Genomic DNA, 25606 nt, shown 5'->3' with positions numbered 1-25606 from the left:
GGTCTGCAGTTTGAAACCAGCAGTAGCTCTGTGGGATCAAGACTGGACTTTCTACTCCTGTGAACAGTTACCAGTTTGGAAACCCACAGGGGATCACTCTGAGCAATGGCAGGGAGTTTGGATTTTGGGGTTTTGCTTTTGGTTCTCCCTCAGAGTGGCTGGTGGTTTCTACTGCTGACCTTGCAGATCACAGACCAATATGTTACCGATGCCATCAGGCTTCATGCCTAAGGAGAACTGAGGCAAAAATGAGCGTGTGATAGAAGTGAAGCCAGGCAGATTACTGTATGCACATGTGAATACTTTACACTAGGTAACATTTTCTAACATGCAGGCTCTGGTCAATATTAACTCTACCAAAACAGACATGAGGAGTTTGGAATGTTGAAGGGACCTGGAAACTCTGTGTCTGATCTCCACGCCTGTAACTTTAGGGGGAGATGTGGCGGGGACGAGAGTCAAGTTGGAAAGCTGCATGGGGTGGGTCATCAAAGGAGCCTGTAGCCTAAGACTAAGGGATGCGTAAGGCCCAAACCTGAAAAGCTGAACTCACAGTCAAGTACAAGAAGTAAGGCAAAGACTAGAGATAAGAGAGTGAAGATTAGAAGGACAATACATTAGGACCAACATGGAAAGCAAATAGAAAAAATAAAGTGCCAATTGATAGGGAAAAAATAGGGCAACCCAACATGGATGCTGATCCATTTTGAACAAAGGGACCAAGACAATTCAGCGAGGAAAGTGAGCAGTGGGCATTTGGTGCTGGGACCACATGCAAAACACAAAAAGCTAAAGCTGGACCTCTCCCGCCCTCCAGATGCAAAAGTGAACTCCAAGTGGTTCACAATCCTAAATACAAGAGCCCAAAATGAGCAACATCTTAAAAGACAGCACAAGAGCAAACCTTCAGGCTCTTAGATGAGACGATGATTTTCTTAAATCATTTTATTGGGGTTCATACAGCTCTTATCTCAACCCATTCATCCGTCCATGTGTCAAGTACATTTGTTGCCATCATCATTTTCAAAGCATTTTCTTTCTACTTGGTATCAGGAGCTGATAGCAGGACAGAGATTTCTCATGGAGTTATGGCTCCAGAAGCGTACACAATGAAGGAGAAGTGTTTTCCACAGCAAACTGGGGACACTGCAGTCATGGTGATATAGCGGAACACTACTCCGAGTACATCCTCCAGGGGCTCGCCACGTGAACTTCTCCACAGGATCAAACGCATCTGTGCTTGTGGAACTGAGAACAGTGGGAGCTCTGGAATGTGAGGATTATTCTGGGAAGGGAACTGAAACATTTTCTAGGATGACAGAAAGTTATTTCATGATTTGGGGTTTGAATCTTACAACTTACAAATATATTCATTCATGAAAACATTGAATTATGCATTTAAGATCTGCGAACTTCACTCAAGGTCATTTTACTTTTTTTAAAAAAAGGATTACCATACACAGACTCAAAATATAAACGACAAAGATGGATTTTTCCCCACTTAGATCACAATGGGGTAATATCACCAACATGTAAAGAGTTAAAAAAAAACCAGGGGGGTGGAATCCCCAAAACTGACTGAAAACATAGGACACAGAACTTAACAAAAGAAATCAAAGAACCTCATACAGACGGCACTACAGACACTATTTCTAGACACCGATTGCCTTTCAGGTTAGCAACAATCCCCAAGCTTGTCAGTATATTTGATGGCTGTACCCCGACTCAATCCAGACCACTACTGTCAAGTTGGTTCTTGTTTTACGGCAACCCTACTCTCTCCGACCCAAACTAGACCCGCTGCCATCGAGTCACAGGGATTATAGCTATTTCCGGGAGTAGAAAGCCCAGACTCCCACAGAGCTGCTGGAGGTTTCAAACTGCCGAGCCAGAGGCTCACAACTCAATGTATAGCCACCGCCCCACCAGGGCTCCTTACAGCACCTCTACAGAAGAGTAGAACTGCCCCATTGGGTTTCCCAGGCTCTCAGTCTTTACGGAAGTCCACAGACTCATCTTTTGCCTTGAGGAGAGGCTGAGGGGTTTGAAATGTCAATCTTCTTGGTTTAACTACTGTGCCACCAGGGATCTTTGTCACATGCTTGTTGCTAGGTGCCGTGGAGCTGGTTCTGACTCTTAGCGACCCTATGTGCAACACAATCACAGTCATGTACAAGCCCATCATTTCAGCCACCGTGATAATCCATCTTTTTTTTAAAAAAAACATTTTATTAGAGACTCATACAACTCTGATCACAATCCATACATACATCAATTGTATAAAGCACATCCATCTTTTAGAGGGTCTTCCTCATTTTTGTTACCCCTCTACTTTACCAACCGTAGTATTCTTTTCCAGGGACTGGTCTCTTTAGAAAACATGTCCAGAGTACATGAGACAAAATCTTGTCATCTGGATCTCTCCTCTCGGTGGAGTCTTGGGACAGCTGGTAGATCGCCTGCCCAGATCACCTTGCACATAGCCATGGCCTGCGGTCTGGTGGCCAGCAACCTGAACCTCAAGCCCGGGACCTGCCTCCGGGTGCGGGGCCAGGTGGCCCCCGACGCCAAATGCTTCGTGCTGAACTTGGACAAAGACAACAACAACCTGTGTCTGCACTTCAACCCTTGCTTCGACTCCCACGGTGACACCAACACCATTGTGTGTAACAGCAAGGACGCCGGGGCCTGGGGCGCCGAGCACCGGGAGACCAACTTCCCCTTCCAGGCGGGCAGTGTCGCTGAGGTGTGCTTCTCCTTCAACCAAGCCGACCTGAGCATCAAGCTGCCAGACGGACACACATTCAAGTTCCCCAACCACCTCAACCTGGAGACGATCAACTTCCTGGAGGCCGATGGCAACTTCCAGATCAAGTGTGTAGCCCTTGAGTGAAGCAGCTGTGTCCCTGGACCACAGTCCCCAATAAAGGCAGCTGCCTCGCATCGCCCTGAAAAAAAAAAAAATCTTGTCATCTGACCATAGTTTCTCCAAGATAGCTGTGTTTGCTCTTTTGGCCGTCCATGGCACTTTCAATATTCTTTGCCAGTCAGATACTTCAAATTCACTGCCATCTAGTCAATTCCCACGCTTAGCAACTCTATGGTTATGGTAGAACTGTCCCTATGGATTTCCAAGACTGTGCCTCTATGGGAGTAGAAAGCCTCATCTTTCTCATTTAGAGAAGCTGGTGGTTTCAAACTGCTGACCTTGCTGGTAGCAGCCCCACCAAGACTCACTTGTCACATACTTAGTGCCTTAAAAGCATACAGAGGGATAATCTAAGAGTGGAAAGTATTACATTTACTTTACTAGACTAGAATCAAGGTGTCAGCAGAGCTGTGTCCCTTAAGTACCCTTCCTTCCTTTTCCAATTTCCTGGAAGCTACCTGCATTCCTTGGCTCATGGCCTTTCCCTCTACCTTCAAGATTAGCAATATAGCATCTTCAAGCCTGAATCTCTCCCTCCTTCTCTCTGCACCTCAGCCCACCCCACTTTCTTCTTGGAACACATCTCCTCTGACTCTGGCCTTCCTGTTTCCCTTACGACACCACTTGACTCACTGACAACCCAGCCTCACTTCCCCATCACAGGTTCTTCAATATAATTGAAAATCCCCTTTGTCACCTCAAAGGACATAGGCGCAGGTAACAGGGGCAAGGGCATGGTCACATTGGGAGGTCCCTAGTCTGCTTATGCCTGTTGTCATACAGCAACCTGGAACCTAACTGTGCATAAGTAAGGAGTGGAGAAAAAAAATTCTACACACACACACACAAACACAAGACATGATTTAAAAACATAATTTCTAAAATGTGGAAACAAATGTTTTCATGTTGGAGGGTTTATTCCCGCAAAGGAAAGAATCACTTCAGAGGACTCTTAAACACAATGTTTTTATTATGTATTCCTGGCGGATGGTATTGTAAAGACAAAAAGGATTACAACGAAATTCAAAGCTGTCTTTTGTAGTCTTAGCGTTAGAGTAATAGTACGGAGACTGCTACTTTGAAATGAATACAGGCGTGAGGTTGGCTGCCCTTGAGTTGCTTTGAGACTTGTAGCAGTCTCCTGGGACAGAAGGGGCCTGTTCCATAGTGTTTCCTAGGCTTTTCTCATGGGACCTGGGAGCAGATTGCCAGCTCTTTCTCCCATGGAGCCATGTTGTGTGGGGACAACACCACAGTAAACCTGAAGGGGCAAGATCAGTACTGGAGGGCGAGTGGGGTAGAGTCCCTCAATATTTTCCAGAGCAACCTTTGCCACCCTCGAAGAATGGGCAGGTGAATTGTCGTGACGGGAAAACATTCCTCACTGCAGCTTTCCTGGACTTTCCCTCGCCGGTAGAGTTGTCAGTTGTCTTGAAACATCCGCATAATGAATCCTTTGATCATCTTGTGCCCTTCTAGAAAAATCTATCAAGTTGACTCGCTTTGGATTCCAAAAAGCAGTTGTCATAACCTTCTGAGATGACCTCTCTACTTTGAATTTAACTAGTCCAACAGGTCCCGTTGGAAACCACTGCTGGGCTGCACCTTTCTGCGAAGGGACACTAATGAGACTAAGACAAGAGTGTGACTGAGAGAACGTGGCTGCAGCCATCCACTGGTCACAGAAATACGTTCAAATACATTTGTTTGCAATAAATCTGTGCATGTACTAACTAACCCTACCAGCAATACTTTTTGACTTAATCTTCAGTACCTAGGAGTTGAACAGAATTACTGGTGGTGGGGTGGAGTAGTAGTTACTCCGTTAGGCTGTGATTGCATGGTCAGAGTTCAAAACCACCAGCAGCTCCTCAGGAGAAAGACTGGGCTTTCTTCTCCCTTAAATAGTTACAGTCTCAGAAACCCAGTAAAATGGAAGAAAAGGACAACCTTCGCCGAGATGGATTGACACAGGGGAGCAACAGTGGACTCAACCTGCCTGCTATTGAGAGGACGGTGCAGGAAGGGGCAGCGTGTCACTCTGTGAATCAGCTCGATGGCATGTAACAACAATGTGGAACTGCTGGTAATTTGTTGAGGAATGGCCGAGTCATTTCCCACAGTGATTGTCTGATTTTCCAATCTCATCAGCAAAGTACATCGGTTCCAGTTTTGTGACATCCTCCCAAACACCGGTTGCTTATCTTTTTTCAAATCTTAGTGAATCTGAAGTGACATCTCATTGGGGTTTGTGTGGCTCCCCCCCCCAATGTTTTATTGATATAAAATTCACACATCATACACTTCCATAGCTAAGTTGCTTTTAAAGAGTTGTCTGTACATCATCACAGTAGATTCTAGTGCTCTGTCCCCCTCCCATGTTCATTATTTGCTCCCCAACTCCCCTCAACCTCCTTCCTCACCATATTCTCGATGAGCTAGATATCTGCCCCTGATGTGCTTCATAAACTGGGAAACATATCAGAAACCAAAACCAAAACAAAATGGGAAAAAGAGGAAGAAAACCCAGCAGAAATATTAAGCCAGAAAGTAAACTTCTGTCAAGGAACAAACGAGAAATATTTAAACCTTGAGCAAATTCAGAATGACTCGAGAGGAAGGTCAACTGACCAGATATCATACTACACCAAAGTTCCATGCACCATAATCAAGTTCACAGCCATCTCTGTCTGATAGTAAGGCAGTTTGCATCCCTTGATTGTGGCGAGAGGGGGATCTGCCAGAGGTTGAATCCAAATAGGCACTCTGTCGAAGGATTTTGGAACATTGTGGCTTTGACTTACATCTCCCTGATGACTAGTGAGGGCTAAGCCCCTTGGTGGGCTCATTGGCCAGCTGTATGTCTTTGGAGGGAAGTGTCCTCAAGTCCTTAGCTCATTTTCCAAAGGTTGTCTGTCTTTTTGCTGTTGAGCTGTTAGAGTTCTTGGGAGGTTTCAGATAGGAGGCCCTTGTCAACTGTACGTGTGCGTTACGTTCTATTTCCTCCATTCTGTCTCTTCATCCTCTTGGTATTGACTTTGGAGGCACACACATTTTGATGACGTTCAATGGAAGCATTGCTGGCCTTCTGTCCTGTGCTTTTGGTGAGGCTTGTTGTTTGTTGGTCCCACAAACACGCATCATCTCAGTGGTGAGAGTCCAGCTGTAGAGAGTGCCTATCCGCAGTGTCTTAGAGGGGGGCTCCCTTCTGAAGCACTGCCTGGCCTGCAAAGAGGTGGGAGCATAGGGTCTATGCGAGTTGCTGTTTTTCACACCTTGTTTATGCACCTGTTCTCTGTGTTCTTCCTCCTGAACTTGCAGCCCACATGGCCACTTCTGTGGGGGGCATCCTCTTCTTCTTCACCTACCTCCCGTACCTCTACATCAGTTTCAGCTACACTGAGAGGACTCACCTACAAAAGATCACCTCTTGTCTCTTCTCAAATGTCGCCATGGCCCTGGGGATCCGATTCATATCCTTCTCAGAGGCAAGAGGTAAGCATTCTCTTTCCCTGGGCTCCCTAAGCAGCATTGATGCTTCCTCTGGGCTAACAGGCCAGGCTGGCCTTCAATTTAAAATCAAACAACTGTCCCTCTCCCCTCAGAAACAATTTCCCTGAGATCAACTTTAAACCTAAACCCCGAAACATTCCTGGGAGCCTCCTCCAAACCCAACAGTGGGTTAGCCTAACTGGTACAAAACACCTGCCTGGAGCACTGTGTTCTTTGAACATCGATGCAGACGGGACCAAATCGACCAGGGCAACTTGGAAAAGGAAGCTCAGCCCTCAACTCAAAGGCAGTGAGGTTGGTTTGGTGAATGGTGAGGAGACATGGTGGCACAGTGGCTGAAGCACTCGTTTGTAATCCTTGGTCCCAGCTCCCCTTCTTTGGGAGAGCAGGAAGGGAGCTGACTCACAGGCCTAGTAGGAAGTTTTCCTCTAAAAGAATAAACCAAACACTAAAGGGCTGCTGTTCTATTGCTGCCGGCGAAACTGCTGCCCCCTTTTGGAAAAAGTGAGAATGTTTCCTCACCTGGAGGAAATCTACCATTCCCACCTTTTCCTTTCCTGACCGTTTCTCTGGAACCTTGCAGACACAGGAGCCTGTGGGCATGTTAGTCTGGTTGCGGCTGCTTGGTTGGGAAGTTCAGGTACTGAGAGTCTCCCCTGTCCTGGTTGTGACCCGCTTTCTGACTCTTCCTCCCTTCTCACAGGCGAAGGTCTGCAGTGGAGCAACATCGGCAGTGTGCGTGGAGACTTCAGCTTCGCCCAAGTGCTGCTCATGCTGCTGTTTGACGCTTTCTTCTATGGCTTGGTGGCCTGGTACCTGGAGTCCATCCTACCTGGGGCTTATGGCACACCCAAGCCCTGGTACTTCGTCTTCAAGGTGAGCCCTGACCCTGATGCTGCCAGGGTTCAGACTAGGGCCCTAGAACGCTTCCTGACTGTTGGCAGTACTCTTGCCCCGCTTAGTGGTAGAGTCTGAACTGAAATCTCAAACTCCAGGAAAGCTCTAACCTCATTCACCAGAACCCCACGGTCTACAGTCACTAGAGCGCCTCAAGGTCTAACCCACAGAAAGTATCGGAAAGGGACCGCTTCTAATCTCGGCCGGGTAATTCTCAAGCAGACATGTTCTACTAGGTAAGGTAGATGGTTCCTCAGAAAGCCAACCCTCACAACTGGACCAATGGATAACATCATGATAAATGGAGAAAAGATTGAAGTGGTCAAGAATCCTTATCTTGTTTGGATCCACAATCGACGCTCATGGAAGCAGCACGCAAGCATTCAAACCGTGGCTTGCATTGGGTAAGTCAGCTGCACAGACCTCTTTAAAGCAATGACGAGCCAGGAGGTCATTGGAGGACTGCGGTGCATCTGACGCAGCCTTCTCTGCATGTGGACGTTGGACCCTGCATCAAGGAAACAGGAAGGCGACTGGGTGCATGTGAAGGACTGCGCTGGAGAAGAGTATTGACAGTACCATGGACCACACACTAACAAAGCTGTCTCGCAAGAAACGGCCAGAGTGCTCCCGAGCAGCAAGGTTAGTGAGACTTTGGATGTGTGACCAGGAGAGACCAGTCCCTGGAGCAGGACACCATGCTTGGTAAAGTAGAGGGGCGGCAGAAAAATAGAAGGTCCTCCACAAGACGGACTGACGCGGTGACTGCAGTAACGGCCTCAAACGTGCAACACTTGCAAGGACGGAGCAAGACCAGGCAGGGTTTCATTCCGTTGGCCCCTGAGCACCACCACATCGCTCAGTTTCAAGCAGACTGCAGGGGCTATTTTTGGTTTCTGGTTATAGATGATCTCGGGGCAATCGTTTCGGGGGTTCATCCAGACTCGGTGGCTCCAGAAAGTCCGGTGTCCTTGGGAAAGGGGGAATTTAATTAACCAAAACAGAGACTGTTTACATAAATGTATTAATGCGTCTGCTGACTTCCTCTTCAGCCTTTCTGCTGGCACAGACGAGCCATACCGGCGACTCTCTCCACACCACAGCTCGGCCACCCCAAATCTCCGGAGAACAAGTTTATTCAAGAAGAGCCTGTGGGGTTGACGAAAGGCATCGAAATCCTGCATCTGTACAAGGTGCTCACTCCCAGACCACCGGCTGGGAACTTCACGAACAGCCCAGGCCTCTCGTCATCTTGTGACAGGGGATCTTCAGGTCCCTTGGTGGAGTTAGAGGGTAAATGCCTGACAATGCCTCAGCTCCTGTCCGAAAGTGACACGACTGGATGGAGGGTCCATCCTAAGAAGGGCCCCTCCCAGTGACACCCTCACCCCTGGGACACAGGAGCGGCTGACAGCTGACTTTGTTCAGCACTTAATTGATTCCAACCTGTCTGGTCACAACCAAGGAATCAAAATTAGAATCCACCCTCCTTCCTTCTGCTCGCCCTCTAGTCTTAGAAGCCCTTCCGTAGCTGTTCCCTCATTCTTAAGGTGCCCAGAGTTACATCACTAGGCCACCTCAATGCCAAGGGGCAGAGCAGTCAGGGAGCAGCCCTGTCGCACCTGACTGACAACAGTCCGGATCAAATGGAAGCAGGGGCGCTTGCCGATTCGGATTCGTCTTGGCAGCGCCCAGCCACCTACCGCAAGATGGTTCCTGCCCTGCTGCAGTGTACCTTGTCGGGGCCAGGTGTCTACTTTGACCTGGTGGGGAGGAGAAAGATTCTCTGCGAGGCTCCTTCTGCTGCTCCTCTGTGGGATAAGACTCAGAAAATGGGACTTGGAACCCTAGGCCATTTGGCCTGGAAAGCAGGCTGCTGTGTCCATGCCCTTCCTCGCCCAGGCTGTGCCCGAGGGCAGAGCACAACTGCCAGGTCCTAGGGCCTCTCCAAGAAGCTCCCCCTGGAGTCCTCCCATTCCCTTTCCTCAGACGCTCCAGACAGTCCCACCACCACCTTGTCCTCCACCACGCCCCCCCCCACCGGCCCAGCCTCCCACGGCAAGCAGGGAAGGAGTGGCACGGGCGCGGTGCGTGGTCAGCCGTGCCTCCCACCCGTCTCTCCACAGGTGTTTCAGACCGGGAGGAAGAAGACCACTGCGGTCAGGGACCTGACGCTGAATCTGTACCAGGGGCAGATCACGGTGCTCCTGGGACACAACGGTGCAGGAAAGAGCACCACTTGCTCTGTGCTCACAGGTGCGTCTGGCCAGCCCCTCGAGGAAGCCCACCCTCAGTGATGAAGCGAACCTTTATGTCCGAGGGGCTTTACCATCTCGGTACCGTCTAGGAAGGAGCCCTGGTGACTGTCCAGTAGGTGTCGGGCTACTAACCTACAGGTGGGGGTTCAAACCCACCAGCCCTTCTGTGGGAGAAAGATGAGGGCAGCCCTGGAAACCCACACAGGATGGCTGTGAGTCAGACCCGGCCTGGTGGCAGTCAGCAGTCTAAGCCATGGTGGTGCGGTGCATTAAGCGCTGCTCTCTCACTGCCAGGTCCTCACAGCTCCACAGGACAGGGCAGAACACCTCTGGCTTTCCAAGACTGCAGCTCTTTACAGGAGTAGAAAGCCTCATCTTTCTCTCGCAGAGTGGCTGATGGTTAGCAGCCCAACTGGTAGCTACTCCTCCCCTAGGACTCCTGAAAGTATTGCTCTGCTAACCAAAAAGTGGTGGTTTGAACTCAAGCTGCTCCTCAGGAGAAAGATGAGGCTGTGCCTAAGTGGGAGGAGGCTCCCACTAAGATGGAAGGCCACAGTCCCCTAGGGAGCAGCTCGGCTCTGTCCTAGAGGGTCACTCAGAACCAGGATCGACTCAGCAGTATAGGCGCACATGGCATTGAAAGCACCTTGTTGGCACAATGGTTACGCACTCACCGGCTAACTGACCAGTAGTCCGGAGGAAAAAAGGCCTGGCGACTTGCCCTGGTAACAATGGCAGCCTGGAAAACCCTCTGGGACTTCCCGGCTCGGTCCTGCAGGGTCACCGGCATATACCACCACCAGACACATATTGCTTGGCCCAGACTTGGCCCAGAGCTCCTAAAGCAATTTGTGCGCCCTGACCCACACAGAGCCCCTACCACAGGTGCACGCTCCAGCCAGGACAGCAGAGGGCAGCAAAGAGGTGGAAACGGGCCCCAGGAACCCGCTCTTGGCCTAGAAGGTGCACACTGGGTGGCCTTACACACTCCTGGACGGGTGCACACTGGTGTCCCTGGTTTGGTCCTCTTTCGGGCACAAGCCTGGGTGAGCTGGGAGTGATCGTGACCACCATTTAGGGAAGGCCTCCTGCTGAGGTCCTTGGCTCTTGCAGTCAAGGAGGCAGGTCTGATCAGGTCTAGCACTATGCAGGGAGGCCAGCGGTCAGAGCCTACAGGGCCTGCACTGCTCCTATCTGTGTGGGAGCTGGCAGGATTTGGGTGGAGAGCCACAAGGAGCCCTCCAGCCCTTCTGCCCTGTGCCCAGGCGGGCAGGGATTCTGGGACATGTCTTTGCTGGTTCCAGGTCTCCTCCCAGCTTCAAGTGGAAAGGTTTATATCAATGGCAAAGAAATCTCTAAAGGCATGGATCAAGTTCGGAAGAGCTTGGGCTGGTGCCCCCAGCATGACATCCTGTTTGATGCCCTTACAGTGACGGAGCACCTGTACTTCTATGCTCAGGTGAGTCAGTAGGGTGGAACATGCCCCTCTGTGTCCACCACCAGCTCTCTGACAAGCCTCCTCAGAAAAGGGACAGGGTAGAGGAGTGACCTTTAAGTCAAGACTACTGATTAAAGTTTCTAAAATTATTATATTTTATGTGTGTATTTTATAATTTAGGGAGCCCTGGTGACTCAGGAGGGGCTTACACATTGGACGCTAACTGAAAAGTTGGTGGTTCTTTAAATTTTTTAAAATCTTTTTTTTTTAAACAAGCATTTAGGTTATTTTTAGGTAAAGAAAAACAGACTTTTCCAAGGGTGACATGTGAACTGAAGGTCAGGAGGAAGCAGGTGGGGGCTCCTCACAGCTCTTGCTCTGACCCCCAGGTGCCATGAGGGAGGGGTCTCATGGAAGGAGAAGGCCCAGCAGCGGGACCTCCTCTGCAGCCACAGGTGGGGCAGAGGGTTCCCTCCACAGGTGGGGGTGGGTGAGGCAGCAGCTCTCCATTGGTCACTGGATTGGTTCGAGTGTGTGATTCCATTTGTAGTGGATTGGCATGATTAACGCTTGGGGGCGGGGGATTAAGTTAAGGTCGAACATAAGGAGCCGAGTAGCTTATTCGGTTGGATTCTGAACCACAATCAGGAAATAGTCTTTATCTGGTGCAACCATAATTTCATTTTTCTTGGAACGAATTCGAAGGAAGGTGAGGTCATTCTGGGGGTCGATTTCTCACACAGTGCTCCTGGCCTTCCAGATGAAGGTGTGCATGAGGTTGGCGTACTGTGCGGTGGTGGGACTGTCCGTGGTGCTTTGGATGGGAGTGCCTTCGTGTTCACCACGATGATCCCCTGCACACCCTTCTGGCTCTGCAGTCGCGTCAGGGTTTCTTCCACCTCTGCCATCTCGAAGCCATCCTGCAGCTCTGCGTCGCCAGCACTCCAATTTTTTAAAATCTTACAGCTTTTTTTTTTCACTGAAAGTAGTTGGACAAAAAAATTCAGTCCACAGTGGACAGTAGCATGGTCTCCTGATTGTTGTTTTTGTTAGAATGACTGCTTCGCGTACATGGATCTAATTGTATTCAATCACTGTTCACGCAGGCACCGACATGAAACGGGGCTCTTGTGCTTCTTTGTCTCCTCCCATTGCGTTCCAGGCCTGCTTCCCCAACAGTATGCATAGATGCCCTTCTGTAGGAGCCCTGGGAGGGGGATTGGTTACATGCTGGGCTGCCATCTGCAGGGTCAGCAGTTCAAAACCACCAGCCGCTCCACAGGCAAGACAGGCCTTTCTCCTCCTGTAAAGAGTTACAGTCTCGGAAACCCACAGGGGAGGCTCTAGCCTGTCCTAGAGAGTCGCGAGGGGTCCTCATGGACTCGATGGTTTGGTTTACTCTGTGTCGGGTCCCTTTTCTGCCTTATGATGGTCATGAGACAGCAACTGAACTCCACCTTCCCATCGGTCATCTGTAGAGGGGAAGGGTGCTACAGAGAGTAACAGAAGAGGCTCTGGAAAGCCAGCCAATGGTAGAAGGTCCACAATTAGCAGGATTAAAAGCTTGGTTCTTCATCCCACAGCAAAAATGTCCATGGTTCTAGCCCAGCAACCACTCAGCACAAGAAAGAGGTCTGCTTCCCTAAAGATGTACGGCTCTGGAAGCCCCCTGGGCCATCCTATTGTGTCCGGCAGGGTCACTACTAGTCAGAGCTGACTCGGGGGTGGTGGCTTTCAATGCAGTTTATTTTAATGCCACATAAGTCATTGTTTTAACCGTTCTAAAGTGTACAGTCCAGTGGTTTCCAGTGCACTCCCAGCATTGTGAAGCCTCCCTCACTGCCAGAATCCAGAACATTCTCACTCCCCAAAAGAAGCCTAGTACTCAATAGACAGTCACTCCCTGCTGCTCACTCCCTCTTTCCAGCCCCTTTCTATGCTGGAGGTTCCGGACAGGAGGACTCGCACAGTACAGAGCCTGTTCTGCCTGGCCTCTTGTGCCCAGCACCGTGGTTTCCGGGCTCCTCACCCATGCTGTAGCATGTAGCAGTACTTCCCTCCTGGTGGCTGAGTAACATTCCACCGCCTGGACAGACCACAAGCCCTTGAATTCTTTCATCCATGGATGGACAGTCAGGTTGACCCACTTTGGGGTCAGTGGGAATAATACTGCCATGAGCCATCTGTGCATGAGTTTTCATGTGAACATGAGTTTCACTTCTTTGGGTATGTTCCTGGGGGTGGAGTGGCTGGTCAGGCAGTGAGTCTAGATCTGATTTCATGAGGAGCTGCCAACCTGTGTCCCACGCAGCCTTTTAATATTCTTCCTCACCACACCTCCTCTCGAGCACTTTTCATTCCTCACCTTCCTCCTTTGCCTTTCTGTCTTTTTCATTTTTCTGTGTGGTGTTCCCTGACAGGCCTGATCTATTGAAGAAGTTTCTTTCTTTCTAAATCATTTTATTGAGGGCTCGTACAACTCTTCTCACAATCCATACATCCATTCATTGTGTCAAGCACATCTGTACATTTGTTGTCATCATCATTCTCAGAACATTTGCTTTCTGCTTGAGCCCTTGGTATCAGCTCCTCACTTTTCCCTCACTCCCCGCCCCCATCTCCCTCATAAACCCTTGATAATTTATAAATTATTATTTTGTCATGTCTTACACTGTCCGATATCTCCCTGCACCGACTTTCTGTTGTCCATCCCCCAGGGAGGAGGTCACATATAGATCCTTGTCATTGGTTCCCTCTTTCTACCCCACCTTCCCAGTATCACCACTCTCACCACTGAGGGGATCATCTGTCCTAGATTCCCTGTGTTTCCAATTCCTATCTGTACCAGTGTACATCTTCTGGTCTAGCCAGACTTGAAGGTAGAATTGGGATCATGATAGTGGGGCAGGGTGGGAGGAAGCATTTAAGAACTAGAGGAAAGTTGTATGTTTCATCGGTGCTATATTGCACCCTGATCGGCTCATCTCCTCCCTGCCACCCCTCTGTAAGGGAATGTCCAGTTTCCTACAGGTTGGCTTTTGGTCTCCACTCTGCACTCCCCATCTTTCACAATAATATGTTTTTTTATTCTTTGATGCCTGATACCCTATCCCATCAACACCTCATGATCACACAGGCTGGTGTGCTTCTTCCATTTGGGCTTGGTTGCTTCTCAGCTAGGTGGCCACTTCTTTATCTTCAAGCCTTTAAGACCCCACACTATATCTTTGGATAGTCGGGCACCATCAGCTTGAAAAAGTCCCTTTCTATTGCTCATTTATTGGATATTTTATCATTAAAAATGTTGCATCTTATCAAATGCCTCCCCCAAATCAAGAAAGATATAAAATATGTTTTAACCCCCTTTTATTATGTTTTTAATTTTTTCTTCTGCTCTTTTGCTTCATCATTCACTGCTTTTCAGCCCTTACTTTCTTGGTATAAAGAATGGCCAGAGGGTCCAAGAAAAGAAAAACCAAACTCACTGCCCTCAAGTTGATGCCAACACCTAGTGGTCCCAGCGGCCAGGGTGGAACTGCCCCTGTGGGCTTCTGAGGCTGTCACTCTACAGGAGTAGAAAGCCTCCCTTCTCCTGTGGTCACAGGGCGAGCTCCTTTGAATAAATCCTATGTTTACTCTTGTAAGGGAAATCCAAGGAAAGCAGACCAGAGCCTGGGTTTTAATGAACGACTTTATTAGGGTTAACTGCGGCCTGCCAGGCTGTTGGAATGAGAGTCAAGGGGGCGGGGTAAGGGGAGACTGGAAGTCAGAAAGGGGGAGCTAGAGAGAGGAAGAGCGAGGGACAGATGTGTGGTCACAGGAGAAGGTGAAGAAAGTCAGAGAGAGCACAAACAGAGGAATCCCGTGTTAGTAAACTTTGGGGGACAGAAATAAATGATTATGTCTGAAAGGAGCCTTGCTCCCCCTACCCCCACGCCCACCCAGCTGGCTGTGGCACCCGCAGAAGAGTGAAGAGAGGGGAAGGTTTCTGTAAGAAGCCTTGAGAGGTGAGGTGTCCCATGACACTAGGTGGGATGGAGAAGGGGTTAGAGATGCTGGCTATGGCTGAGAGCCGTAGTGTCACCGCTGGACCCTTTATTCACCTAGGGCCTAGTGAAGTCGTGCTTGCACACTGAGCTGTTAGCCACAGGTCAGAGATTCAAACGCCCTCACCCCCACCCCACCACCAGCAGCTGCTCTGAGGGAGAAAGATGAGGCTGTCTGTTCCTGTGAAGATTTAAAGACCTGGAAACCCGAAGAGGAATTCCACTCTGCCCTATAGGGTCATCATAAATGAGAGTCGACTCAAGGGCAGTGCCTTTGGGTTTGTTTATTTGTTTACCTAGTTCAGCGTACAGAGCCTGCCCGTCAATCCCGCTCTAGAGGCTGTAGGTTTCTGGGTCTCTGTGGGCGGGTGGGTGTCTTGTACGTGTTGGGGCCCCCTGACCCCCGTGGCCGCGGTTGCAGCTCAAAGGTCTGTCGCTGCACAAGTGCTGGGAGGAGGTCAGGCGGATGCTGCGCATCCTGGACCTGGAGGACAAGCAGGACGCCCCCAGCAAGTTCCTCAGCGGGGGCATGAAGCGCAAGCTGTCCATCGGCATTGCCCTCATTGGGGGCTCCAAGGTGCAGCCCCAGGCGATGTGGGGGCGACCCTGCAAGGGGGGCGGGGGGGTGGTGTGGCCCTGGGCCGTGGGGGCTGGCCCCGGCCGCCCCATGTGACCCCACCCCCTCCTGGGGCCGCCCTATGCCCTCAGGTGCTGATGCTGGACGAACCCACCTCGGGCATGGACGCCATCTCCCGGAGGGCCATCTGGGACCTGCTCCAGCAGCAGAAGAGTGACCGCACGATCCTGCTGACCACTCACTTCATGGACGAGGCCGACCTGCTGGGGGACCGCATCACCATCATGGCGCAGGGGGAGCTGCAGTGCTGCGGGTCCTCGCTGTTCCTCAAGCAGAAGTACGGTGAGTGGCAAGCGACAAGGTTGAGGAGACTGTAACCAGGAGGGGGAAGGAGGGAGGAGAGGAGGAGAGTCTCCGAGGCTGGGGGACAGGAGGCCTGGGGCTGAGCTCTCTCTTGGACCCCTGCTAGAGCCCTTGGAGTTCCGGGGGGTGGGGGTGTCCCTGGGTCTGGACAGGGAGGTGATGCAGGCAGGGGTGGGGGCTTTTCCCTAAACCGTCTCCTACTTCCCTGCTCCTTCACATGGCCACCCAGACATGCACAGACCTCAGCCTCCTGGGCCCCCTCCGGCTCCCTCTGCTCTGGAGCTGCAGTTCCCCTCTTCCAGGGCCTCAGACCCCCCCCATACCTCCACCCCCACCCCTCTCTCCACCTCCTTCCTTGGCCAGCCTGACATTAGTCAGCACACACTGCTGCCTTTCCTCTGAGCACCTTCGGGGCCTATCCACTTGCCGGGTCCTGGCCCAGGCCACAGTCTCCCTACCTGCAAGCCCATGTCCCTGACGGTGCCCTCACGTGCCCTCGCTTTAGTTTCAGCCCCAGGGTCACTGCCCTTCTTGCTCAGTGACAGTGGGACGCTATCACCCCACCCTGACCTAATACTCTCCTGCCTGCCTCCTGGGAGCCAGAGCCTCACCAGGCTGTGGCCGAAAGCTCTCACCAGCACTCAACCCTAGATGCAGCCCCATGAGGTCTTAAAAAATGCCACCCTCAAAATGACATCTGTGCTTGCTAAGATCATACCCAGGGCTTGTGCAGCCAATTTGACCAATGATTTCTCCACGCCTGCTCCCAGGGGTGCTGAGTGGGAGTCCAAGGCAGCTCAATGCTCTCGGATCATCACGGGTCACTGGTCGCCCTGGGGATGAGGACACTGGTTTCTTTGCACCAGACTGCAGTCCCCCTGAAGGCTGCAGGCTTATCTCTTCCTCAGTAGGAGTTTCCTGTCTCTTCACTTTCCTAAGCTCGTCCGTCCGTTTCCACTGGGTGCATTCTGAGTCCTGGCAGCCCCATGGGACAGAGCAGCGCAGCCACTCTGGGCTCCGGAGGCTGCCGATGTTCTGAGGGCTGACTGCTTCATCACTCTTCATTCTGCCCAGAGGTCGGGGGGATCAGACCTTAGACTTGGTGGTCAGCAGCTGAGTGCTTCCACCTCAGCACCACCAGGGATCCTTCAGCCCTTCCCTACAGCCAATCCCAGAGACAAGGCCAGGCTCTCTGCCAGAGGAGAGTGCGGGCTGGGCAAAGCTGCTCACAGTCTTTGTGGGGTGCTGCAGGTGCTGGATATTACATGACTTTGGTGCAGAATCCTCATTGTCACACAGAAGAGGTCACCCGTCTGGTCTACCAGCACATCCCCAACGCCATCCTGGAGGCCAGCCTTGGAGAAGAACTAACCTTCTTACTCCCGAAGGACAGCATCCCGAGGTACAGACCCCGCATCACCCCCAAGTCCCGTCCTCAAACTAGGTCAGCATTCAACCACTTAGGCCCAGTGTCCTTGGTCACCAAGAACATGGACCCATCCAACTGGAACCCTGGTCCCTCCCAGCGCAAGCCTCCAAGCTCGCTCACCTCTGTGCTTCCCCAGCCGCCGGCCTCTGAGCACATGCTTCTTGACCCTGCTCAAGATCCCATCAGCTCACCTTCTCCAGAAGCCACCTGCTGGAGTGTCCCTGTCCGTTTCTCTCTCCACAGGTCATCTTCTTTAACACTGAAGAGAGCCCTAGTGGCACAGTGGGTTAAGTGTTTACCTGCTAACCAACAGATTGGCAGTTTGAATCCACTAGCTGCTCCACATGAGAAAGAGGCTGTCTGCACCTATAAAGATCAACTGCCCAGGGAGCCCTAGAGAGGTCCTCCTCTGCCCGATGGAGGAGAACTGGGAGGAGCTGAACTGTCTGAGGAAGCTGTGTTCCCAGAAGAAAGGGCAGAGCAGGGTTAGGATAGGAAGTCCTTAGTTGAAGAGTGGGTTGACCAGGCTTGTCCTTTCACCGCATTTCTGAGCCTGCGTCTAGGTCGCTGTGCAGGCTCACCTGTAGTGCCATGTCCCATTGACTTTGCAGATCCTGGGTTCTTTACAAATTGAACAGCGGTGGCAGTCGCGCAGCAAGGCAAGGCTGCCGACAACAGCACGTGTTCCCTTTGGTCCTTCTCATAGCAACTCCCACTTTGTCCTCACGCTGTCACTCACTAAGGGACTGCAGCCTCGTGTCAGCATCACTTTTCCTTTTCTTTTTTAAATTCATCTTATTAGGGGCACATACAACTCTTATCACAATCCATACGTACATCAATTGTGTAAAGCACATCTGTACATTCTCAAAACATTTGCTCTCCACGTAAGCCCCTGGCATCAGCTCACCCCCCCCCACTTCCCCCTCCCTCATGAACCCTTGATAATTTAAAAATTATTATTTTGTCATATCTTGCACTGTCCGATGTCTCCCTTCACCCACTTTTCTGTTGTCCGTTCCCCCAGGGAGGAGGTTATATGTAGGTCCTGTCATCAGTTCCCCCTCTTGACCCTACCCTCCCTCTACCCTCCCAGCATCACCACCCTCACCACTGGTTCTGAATGGATCATCTTCCTTGGGTTCCCTGTGTTTCCAGTTCCTGTCTGTACCAGTGTACATCCCCTGGTCTAGCCAGATTTGTAAGGTAGAATTGGGAACATGATAGTGCGGGGGGGAGGGCGGCATTCAGGAACTAGAGGAAAGTTATATGTTTCATCATTGCTACACTGCACCCCGACTGGCTAATCTCCTCCCCTCGACCCTTCCATAAGGGGATGTCCAATTGCCTACAGATGGGCTTTGGGGCTCCACTCTGCACTCCCCCTCATTCACAATGATATGATTTTTTGTTCTGATGATGCTTGATCCCTTCTATACCTTATGATTGAAGGCTGGTGTGCTTCTTCCATGTGGGCTTTGTTGTTTCTCAGCTAGATGGCCGCTTGTTTTCCTTCAAGCCTTTAAGACCCCAGATGCTATATCTTTTTATAGCCGGGCACCATCAGCTTTCTTCACCACATTTGCTTATGCACCCATTTGTCTTCAGTGATTGTGTCAGGAAGGTGAGCATCATGGAATGCCAGTTTAATAGAACAAAGTGTTCTTTCATTGAGGGAGTACTTGAGTGGAGGCCCAATGTACTTCTGCTACCTTAATACTGAACCTATACATACATGCACATAGATCTATTTTCACATCCTTATATATAAATATATTTACATACGTACATGCCTTTATTTAGACCTCTATATACAGCATCACTTCTCTGTGCACCAAGAGACCAAACATGTCACAAGACTCATGTGATTGTGCTGCTCTGTTGCTGGCTATGGACTGAAACCAGCCCCACGGCATCTCGGAGGCCAGCCTGGACTTGACTTGTAGTTGTTAGGACTGCCCACACCCCGGGTTTTCAAGGCTCTAATCTTTTGAAAGCCTCTCTTCTGAGGACCCTCTGGGCAGATTCAAACCACCAATCATTAGGCTAGTGGTCACGCACTTAACCATTCCAGACACAAAGTGCCGTTAAGTGAGATGCCGTGCTGTTGGTCAGTCCCTTCTCACAGTGACCTTGTGAACAGAAGGAAACATGGCCTGGCCCCGCACCATCCTCATGACTGTTTCTGTGTTTGAGCCCCCGCTGTTGTAGCCACTGCATCAGTCCATCTCCCTGAGGCACAGATTAGGACCCAATGTTCAGTAAAGAATGTCTAGAAGGGGGACCGGAGGGTAAGCGTGGAAGACGAGGAACACCTGGGAGTGAGAGGAAGGAGGCAGTAGGTATAGAGCATGAGGTGGGGACATTGTGTCAGATGTGGGGCCATGAGAACAGAGACCCCAGGGGAGATGATTGCAACAGACTTCCTCCTCCAGCCACCCAAACCCAGGATGCACCTGCTTAGGGAAGACAGAAGCCTGACTGTTAGAGTCACTTCTTCCAAGCCTTGGCTCCAGCTGAGTCCTGGCCTGGCTGGTCACAGAGCTGTTGAAAAGACTCAAAAACTCACTGCCATCGAGTCCAACTCTTAACTACCCTAAAAGGCAGGCTAACCCCGCCCTGTGGGTCTCCGAGACCCATCAAAGCGCAGCAGTGCCCAGTCCCACGCCATCCTCCCAATCATTCCCGTGCTTGCAGCCATGGGGTCAGTCCATCTAGTCGAGGGCCCTCCTCTCCTTCGCTGCCCCTCCACTTTACCAAACATGATGTCCTTCTCCAGGGACTGCTATCTCCTGACAAGAAGTCTAAAGTAGGTGAGACGAAGTCTTGCCATCCTTGCCTCTAAGGAGCGCTCTGGCCTTATCTCTTCCAACACAGATCTGCTTATCCGTTTAGCAGTCCAGGGTACTTTCAATCGTCTTCTCCAGCCCCACAGTTCAAACGCATCGATTCTCCTTCAGTCTTCCTTACTCAAAGCCTTGTCTTCCTCCTATGAATTGGCTGATGGTTTCGAACTGCTGACCTTGTGGTGAGCAGACCAACATGTGACAAATACGGTCCTAGGGCTCCTGTTGAAAACATGACACAAATTATTACACGCCAAATGGCTTCTAATGGCCCTTGACTTTTAGTAAGCACCCACAACATAGACGCTCTGTCTCTTCCTGTTCAAAAGAAACAAACTCATTCAGTAAAACCTGCAAAAGCTGGGACCTGTGTAAGGCAGAAACCCGTTGGAGAAGGAAAATGCAAATATTCTCCACAAAGTGAGCAACAAGGAGTGTTAAGTCTGCTCACTGTCAAAGGTGGGAAACTTTGGAGATCCTGACTTCATACATTTCCAGCCCAGGCACCCTCTGCAACTGAGCCAAGGACATGGGAAGACAAGGCACACAATGCCTTTGTTCCTTCTGCCGCTGTTGGGTGAGTGCTGGGCTGCTAGCCACAAGGCCGGCAGTTCAAACCCACCAGCCCCTCTGGCAGCACGGAAAGACCCGAGGACCGTGGGTTTGGCGCTCTGAGCTCTGAGCACAGAAGTACTGCTCATGCGATGCTTGCGCTAGGCTGTGGTCTAGTCCACACAATAGCATGGTGGACAAGGTTGAAATATCGTGAGAATGACCAAAAGAGAACACAGAATTGCCACAAAGCCTTCACCTTGCAAACAAGGCAACACCTTTGACGTGCACTGTAACAACGCTCAACAGAACAAGAACTGCCTGTGTTTCCTTTGCATCTGAACCAGGCGAGGCGCATGTGCGGTTTCCTCCCCACAGTAAATGCTGTTACCCTCGTTGTTCTAGAGAAAGCAGGTGCCCAGAGCTGCACCACTTTGGGGTTTGCTTCCAGAGCCCAGGCGTCTGCTGCTGGAACCTGAGCCCGGCTGTGTCTTCCTTCCAGATTTGAATCTCTCTTCTCTGAGCTGGAGCTGAGACAGGAGGAGCTGGGAATCTCCAGCTTTGGAGCCTCTGTGACCACCATGGAGGAGGTCTTCGTTCAGTAAGCAAAATAGCCAGAACCTAAGAAGTGAGAGGTCGCCCCGCCAATTGTGCCCAAGTGCTGACTCCTTGCCCCAGCCCTCTGATCACTCCCAGGGACGGGTGGGGGTGAGTGTGGTAGTACTAAGCAGCTGGAGAGGACCCGGGTGGCAGAGTGGGTTACACACTGGGCTGCTAACCACAATGCCAGCAGTTCAAACCCACCAGCGCTCCATGAGAGAAAAAAGAGGCCATCTGCTTCCCTGAAGAGTTACGGCCTCAGAAACCCAAGTCCTTAAGCTCTCTGTGAGCCTGAGCTCAGTGACGGTGGTGGTGGTGGGGTGGATGGTTTTAAAGCAGATTGAGTGTCATGAAGCGGGTACGCAGACTCATGTCTGAGAAGGCCTTGACGGGTGAGGCAGTGCAGGTAGACTGGTGAGAGGGTTGCAGGCAGCAGGTAAATGATCTCATCCAGACAGGCACTCGATGTCGTTTAACATTCCAGGTGTTATTTATGATGATTTCGCATTCTACATTTTCTCCCAGCATTTTTGGGGACGGCTTTGGGAAGTCAGGCACCAGGTCTCTCTTCCTAATCCATCTTAGTCCAGAATGTCTGTTCCACAGCCCCTAGGACGTTGTCATGACCCAGCATGGACTGTTCTATGTCCACCAGCCCCCTTTCTTTCACTCATTAGCCCAGCTTTTCTTCGTCTTTATTTCACGCACTCTGACTTTCATTCTTTAAACGCCAGTGAAATCAAAAGTGTTGTGATTGTGAGAACTTGTGTTTGTTTGTGTTCGGTTTAGGGTTAATAAGTTGGCAGACTCCAGTGCAGATAAGCAACGCAGAAAGTCCTCAACCGGGCTGCAGAGCCAGGTGAGCAGAGACCCTGCAGTCAGCGTCCGATACCTTCCTGCCAGAATCTCCTCGGAGCTGCCTGGCCTGTTGATGGAACCCAACACCGGGGTGAGCAGCCTGAACTGGGGCCAGTATGCGTGTAGCCTCTCCTAGGGCCCAAGGAAAGTGTGTTTGGCATCGGCATCAAAGACCCCCCCCTGCCTGCTTCATACCCTGCTTTTGCCGCTTGTCGAAGGCAGGGTGGTGGTGTTTCTGCAAGGCTCGATCCACTGGGAGAGAGCAGGTCACGAAAGCTCCTAGTGAACATTCTGGCCATCCCTCTGGCCAATCAGGAAAGAGTCACAAGCATGAGATCTGATGGCCAAGAAAGCATGCTCAGCCTTTCCCTGAGAAAGTGATCATGCGATGTACCACTTGGAATGGAAACTCTGAGAACAGAGCCTAGGAGACATGCAGGCTCCCTGGTGGGGTGGTAGGGTACGCCACAGGCTGCAGACCACAGGGATGCTGCTCTGAACCCACTCGCCTGCAGCTGTAGAGATGTACAGCTTCAGAAGCCCTGTGGGGCATTTCAACTCTTGCTGTCCGTGTGTCCAACTTAACACAGTGGCAGTGGATCTGAGACGTATGGACAGCTTGCAGTGATCTTAAATTGATGGATTAAGAATATTGGTGTGCATTTTATAAGGAAGCCTTTTGAAAATAATTGTGGTGTTTTTTAACTCAACAACGCACACACAGACTCTAGTTTCTATGTAGAATCTTAAGTGACACTGGTTACATTCCACTTTACAAAACACAGTGTCCTTCTCTGGGGACTAGCCCCTCCTGACCATGTGGCCAAAATATGTGAGACACAGTCTCGCCATCCTTGCCTCTAAGGAGCGCTCTGCCTGCACTGCAAGATGCATCTGTCTGTCCTGTTAGCAGTCCAGGGTACTCTCAGTATCCTTCACCAGCACCGTATTTCAAATGCATCGATCCTATTAGGTGTTCCTTATTCAGTGCACGTGCATATGACATCACTGAAAATGCCCATGGCTTAGGTCAGGCACACCTTAGCCCTGAAAACGCCATTGCCTTTCAACACTTTAAAGAGGGCTTGTGCAGCAGATTGACCTAATGCCAGTGCATTGACTGCTGCTTCCATGAGCATTGCTTGTGGATCCAAGCAAGACAGAATCTTTGACAACTTCAATCTTTTCTCCATTTAGCATGATATTAACTATTGGTCCAGCTGTGAGGATTTTTGTTTTCTTTTCATTAAGCTGTAATCTGTATCGAAGGCTGAGATCATTGGTCTTCATGTAGGCTTCAAGTCAGCCTCACTTTCAGCAAGCAAGGTTGTGTCATGTTTATATCATAGGTTGTTAATAAGCCTTCCTCCAATCCTGGTGCTTCATTCTTCTTCCTGTAGCCCAGCTCGTCTGCACTGTGCTCATGCAGAACCTGTATACGCAGGATCTTGGCTCAGGCGGCGGTTGTGTGGGCAGAACAAGGACATTCTGAGGGTCTGAAATCAAGAAAAGTGCGCTTCAGGGCCATGTGTTTTCACCACACTTGTTCAATATATTTGCCGAGCTAATAATCAGAGTAGCTGACCTTCGGGAAGCAGAGCGGTATTACAACACACGGGGCAATCACATTGGATTACGAAATGGAGCACAACCACGCGGTCCTGTGGGTCACGGCCTGTCCAAGTTGACCCACGTTTTAGGAGGACAGAGTCTAACCCACGACTGTCCCCATCAGTGTAAAGTCACTATCCCCGAAGGTTCCCATCTAATCTGTAATGTTACTGTTGTCAATTTGACTTCATATAGATAGGTTTTAAATGAGTCTCATGTTCAAAGCAGACCTTTTTATTTTTGTTTGTTTTTAACATTTTATTAGGGACTCATACAACTCTTATCACAATCCATACATATACATACATCAATTGTATAAAGCACATCTGTACATTCTTTGCCCTCATCATTTTCAAAGCATTTGCTCTCCACTTAAGCCCTTTGCATCAGGTCCTCCTTTATCCCCTCCCTCCCTGCTCCCCCCTCCCTCATGAGCCCTTGTTATTTTAGAAATTATTATTTTGTCATATCTTGCCCTATCCGGCGTCTCCCCTTACCCCCTCCTCTGTTGTCTGTCCCCCAGGGAGGAGGTCACATATAGATCCCTGTAATTGGTTCCCCCTTTCCAACCCACTTGCCCTCTACCCTCCCAGTATCACCCCTCACAGCCCTGGTCCTGAAGGTATCATCCGCCCTGGATTCCCTGTGCCTCCAGCTCCTATATGCACAAGTGTACAACCTCTGCTCTATCCAGACTTGCAAGGTAGAATTCGGATCATGGTAGTGGGGGTGGAGGCGGAAGCATCTAGGATCTGGAGGAAAGCTCTATTTTTCATCGGCGCTACCTCGCACCCTGACTGACTCATCTCCTCCTCTAGACCCCTCTGTGAGGGGATCTCCATTGGCCGACAAATGGGCTTTGGGTCTCCATTCTGCACTTCTCCCTTCATTCACTATGGTAAGATTTTTTTTTGACCCCTTATACCTGATCCCTTTGACACCTCGTGATCGCACAGGCTAGTGTACTTCTTCCATGTGGGCTTTGTTGCTTCTGAGCTAGATGGCTGCTTGTTCCTTCAAGCCTTTAAGACCCCAAACACGATATCTTTTGATAGCCAGGCACCATCAGCTTTCTTCACCACATTTGCTTATGCACCCGTTTGTCCTCAGCGATCATATCATGGAGGTTTGCACCCAATGATAGGATTTTTTTTCTTCGATGCCTGATAACTGATCCCTTCGGAACCACGTGATCACACAGGCTGGTGTATTCTTCCATGTGGGCTTTGTTGCTTCTGAGCTAGATGGCCGCTTGTTTACTTCAAACCTTTAAGACCCCAGACACTGTCTCTTTTGATAGCCGGGCACCATCAGCTTTTTTCACCACATTTGCTTGTTCACCCGCAAAGCAAACCTTTTTAATACTAGTTTATTGAAACAACTTTTTGGTTTTAAAATGGCCTGATGTTTTTTGTTTATAGATGATGTTACAGATATTGTTATTTATATTTATATATAAATCTATAATTAAATAATATTTATTATGCTTGATGTCCTTATCCATGGACTATTCTCTCTTAACAACATGTCCAAAGTATGTGAGAGGTCCTACCATCCTTAGCTCTAAGGAGCACTCTGGCCGTACTTCTTCCAAGACAGATTGGTTTATCCTTTTGGCAGTCCGTAGTGCTCCCAATATTCTTTTCCAGCACCACAATTCAAACACATCAAATTCTTCTTTGATCGTCC

At 50.2% G+C, this 25606-nt stretch overlaps 2 protein-coding genes and 1 pseudogene across 2 annotated transcripts in view; 2 read left to right on the top strand and 1 right to left on the bottom strand.

The window, feature by feature from the left end:
- Positions 1-25606, top strand: part of LOC142422848 (ATP-binding cassette sub-family A member 17-like) — an 81792-nt gene that overhangs the window by 31775 nt on the left and 24411 nt on the right. Inside the window, exons 12-20 of the mRNA XM_075528080.1 lie at positions 6251-6424; positions 7146-7411; positions 8473-8532; positions 9466-9595; positions 10902-11056; positions 15503-15658; positions 15790-16000; positions 17273-17423; positions 21351-21449. Of these exons, the coding sequence (XP_075384195.1) occupies positions 6251-6424; positions 7146-7411; positions 8473-8532; positions 9466-9595; positions 10902-11056; positions 15503-15658; positions 15790-16000; positions 17273-17423; positions 21351-21449 (1402 nt within the window). The remainder of the gene's footprint in view (positions 1-6250; positions 6425-7145; positions 7412-8472; positions 8533-9465; positions 9596-10901; positions 11057-15502; positions 15659-15789; positions 16001-17272; positions 17424-21350; positions 21450-25606) is intronic.
- Positions 2424-2964, top strand: LOC142423087 (galectin-1-like). Its single transcript, XM_075528262.1, has one exon. It carries the CDS (start codon positions 2486-2488, stop codon positions 2891-2893), a length of 408 nt encoding a protein of 135 aa, XP_075384377.1. The 5' UTR covers positions 2424-2485; the 3' UTR covers positions 2894-2964.
- Positions 11527-11943, bottom strand: LOC142423086 (dynein light chain roadblock-type 1 pseudogene; annotated as a pseudogene).

This window comes from Tenrec ecaudatus, chromosome 12 (genome assembly GCF_050624435.1).
Source record: "Tenrec ecaudatus isolate mTenEca1 chromosome 12, mTenEca1.hap1, whole genome shotgun sequence".
Lineage (NCBI taxonomy): Eukaryota > Metazoa > Chordata > Mammalia > Afrosoricida > Tenrecidae > Tenrec > Tenrec ecaudatus.
The sequence above is the reverse complement of the archived record's forward strand: the minus strand, read 5'-3'. Positions and strand labels throughout refer to the sequence as shown.

Coding starts and splice junctions, on each gene's coding strand:
- LOC142423087 (XM_075528262.1), top strand. CDS start 2,486: ATGGCCTGCGGTCTGGTGGCCAGCAACCTGAACCTCAAGCCCGGGACC.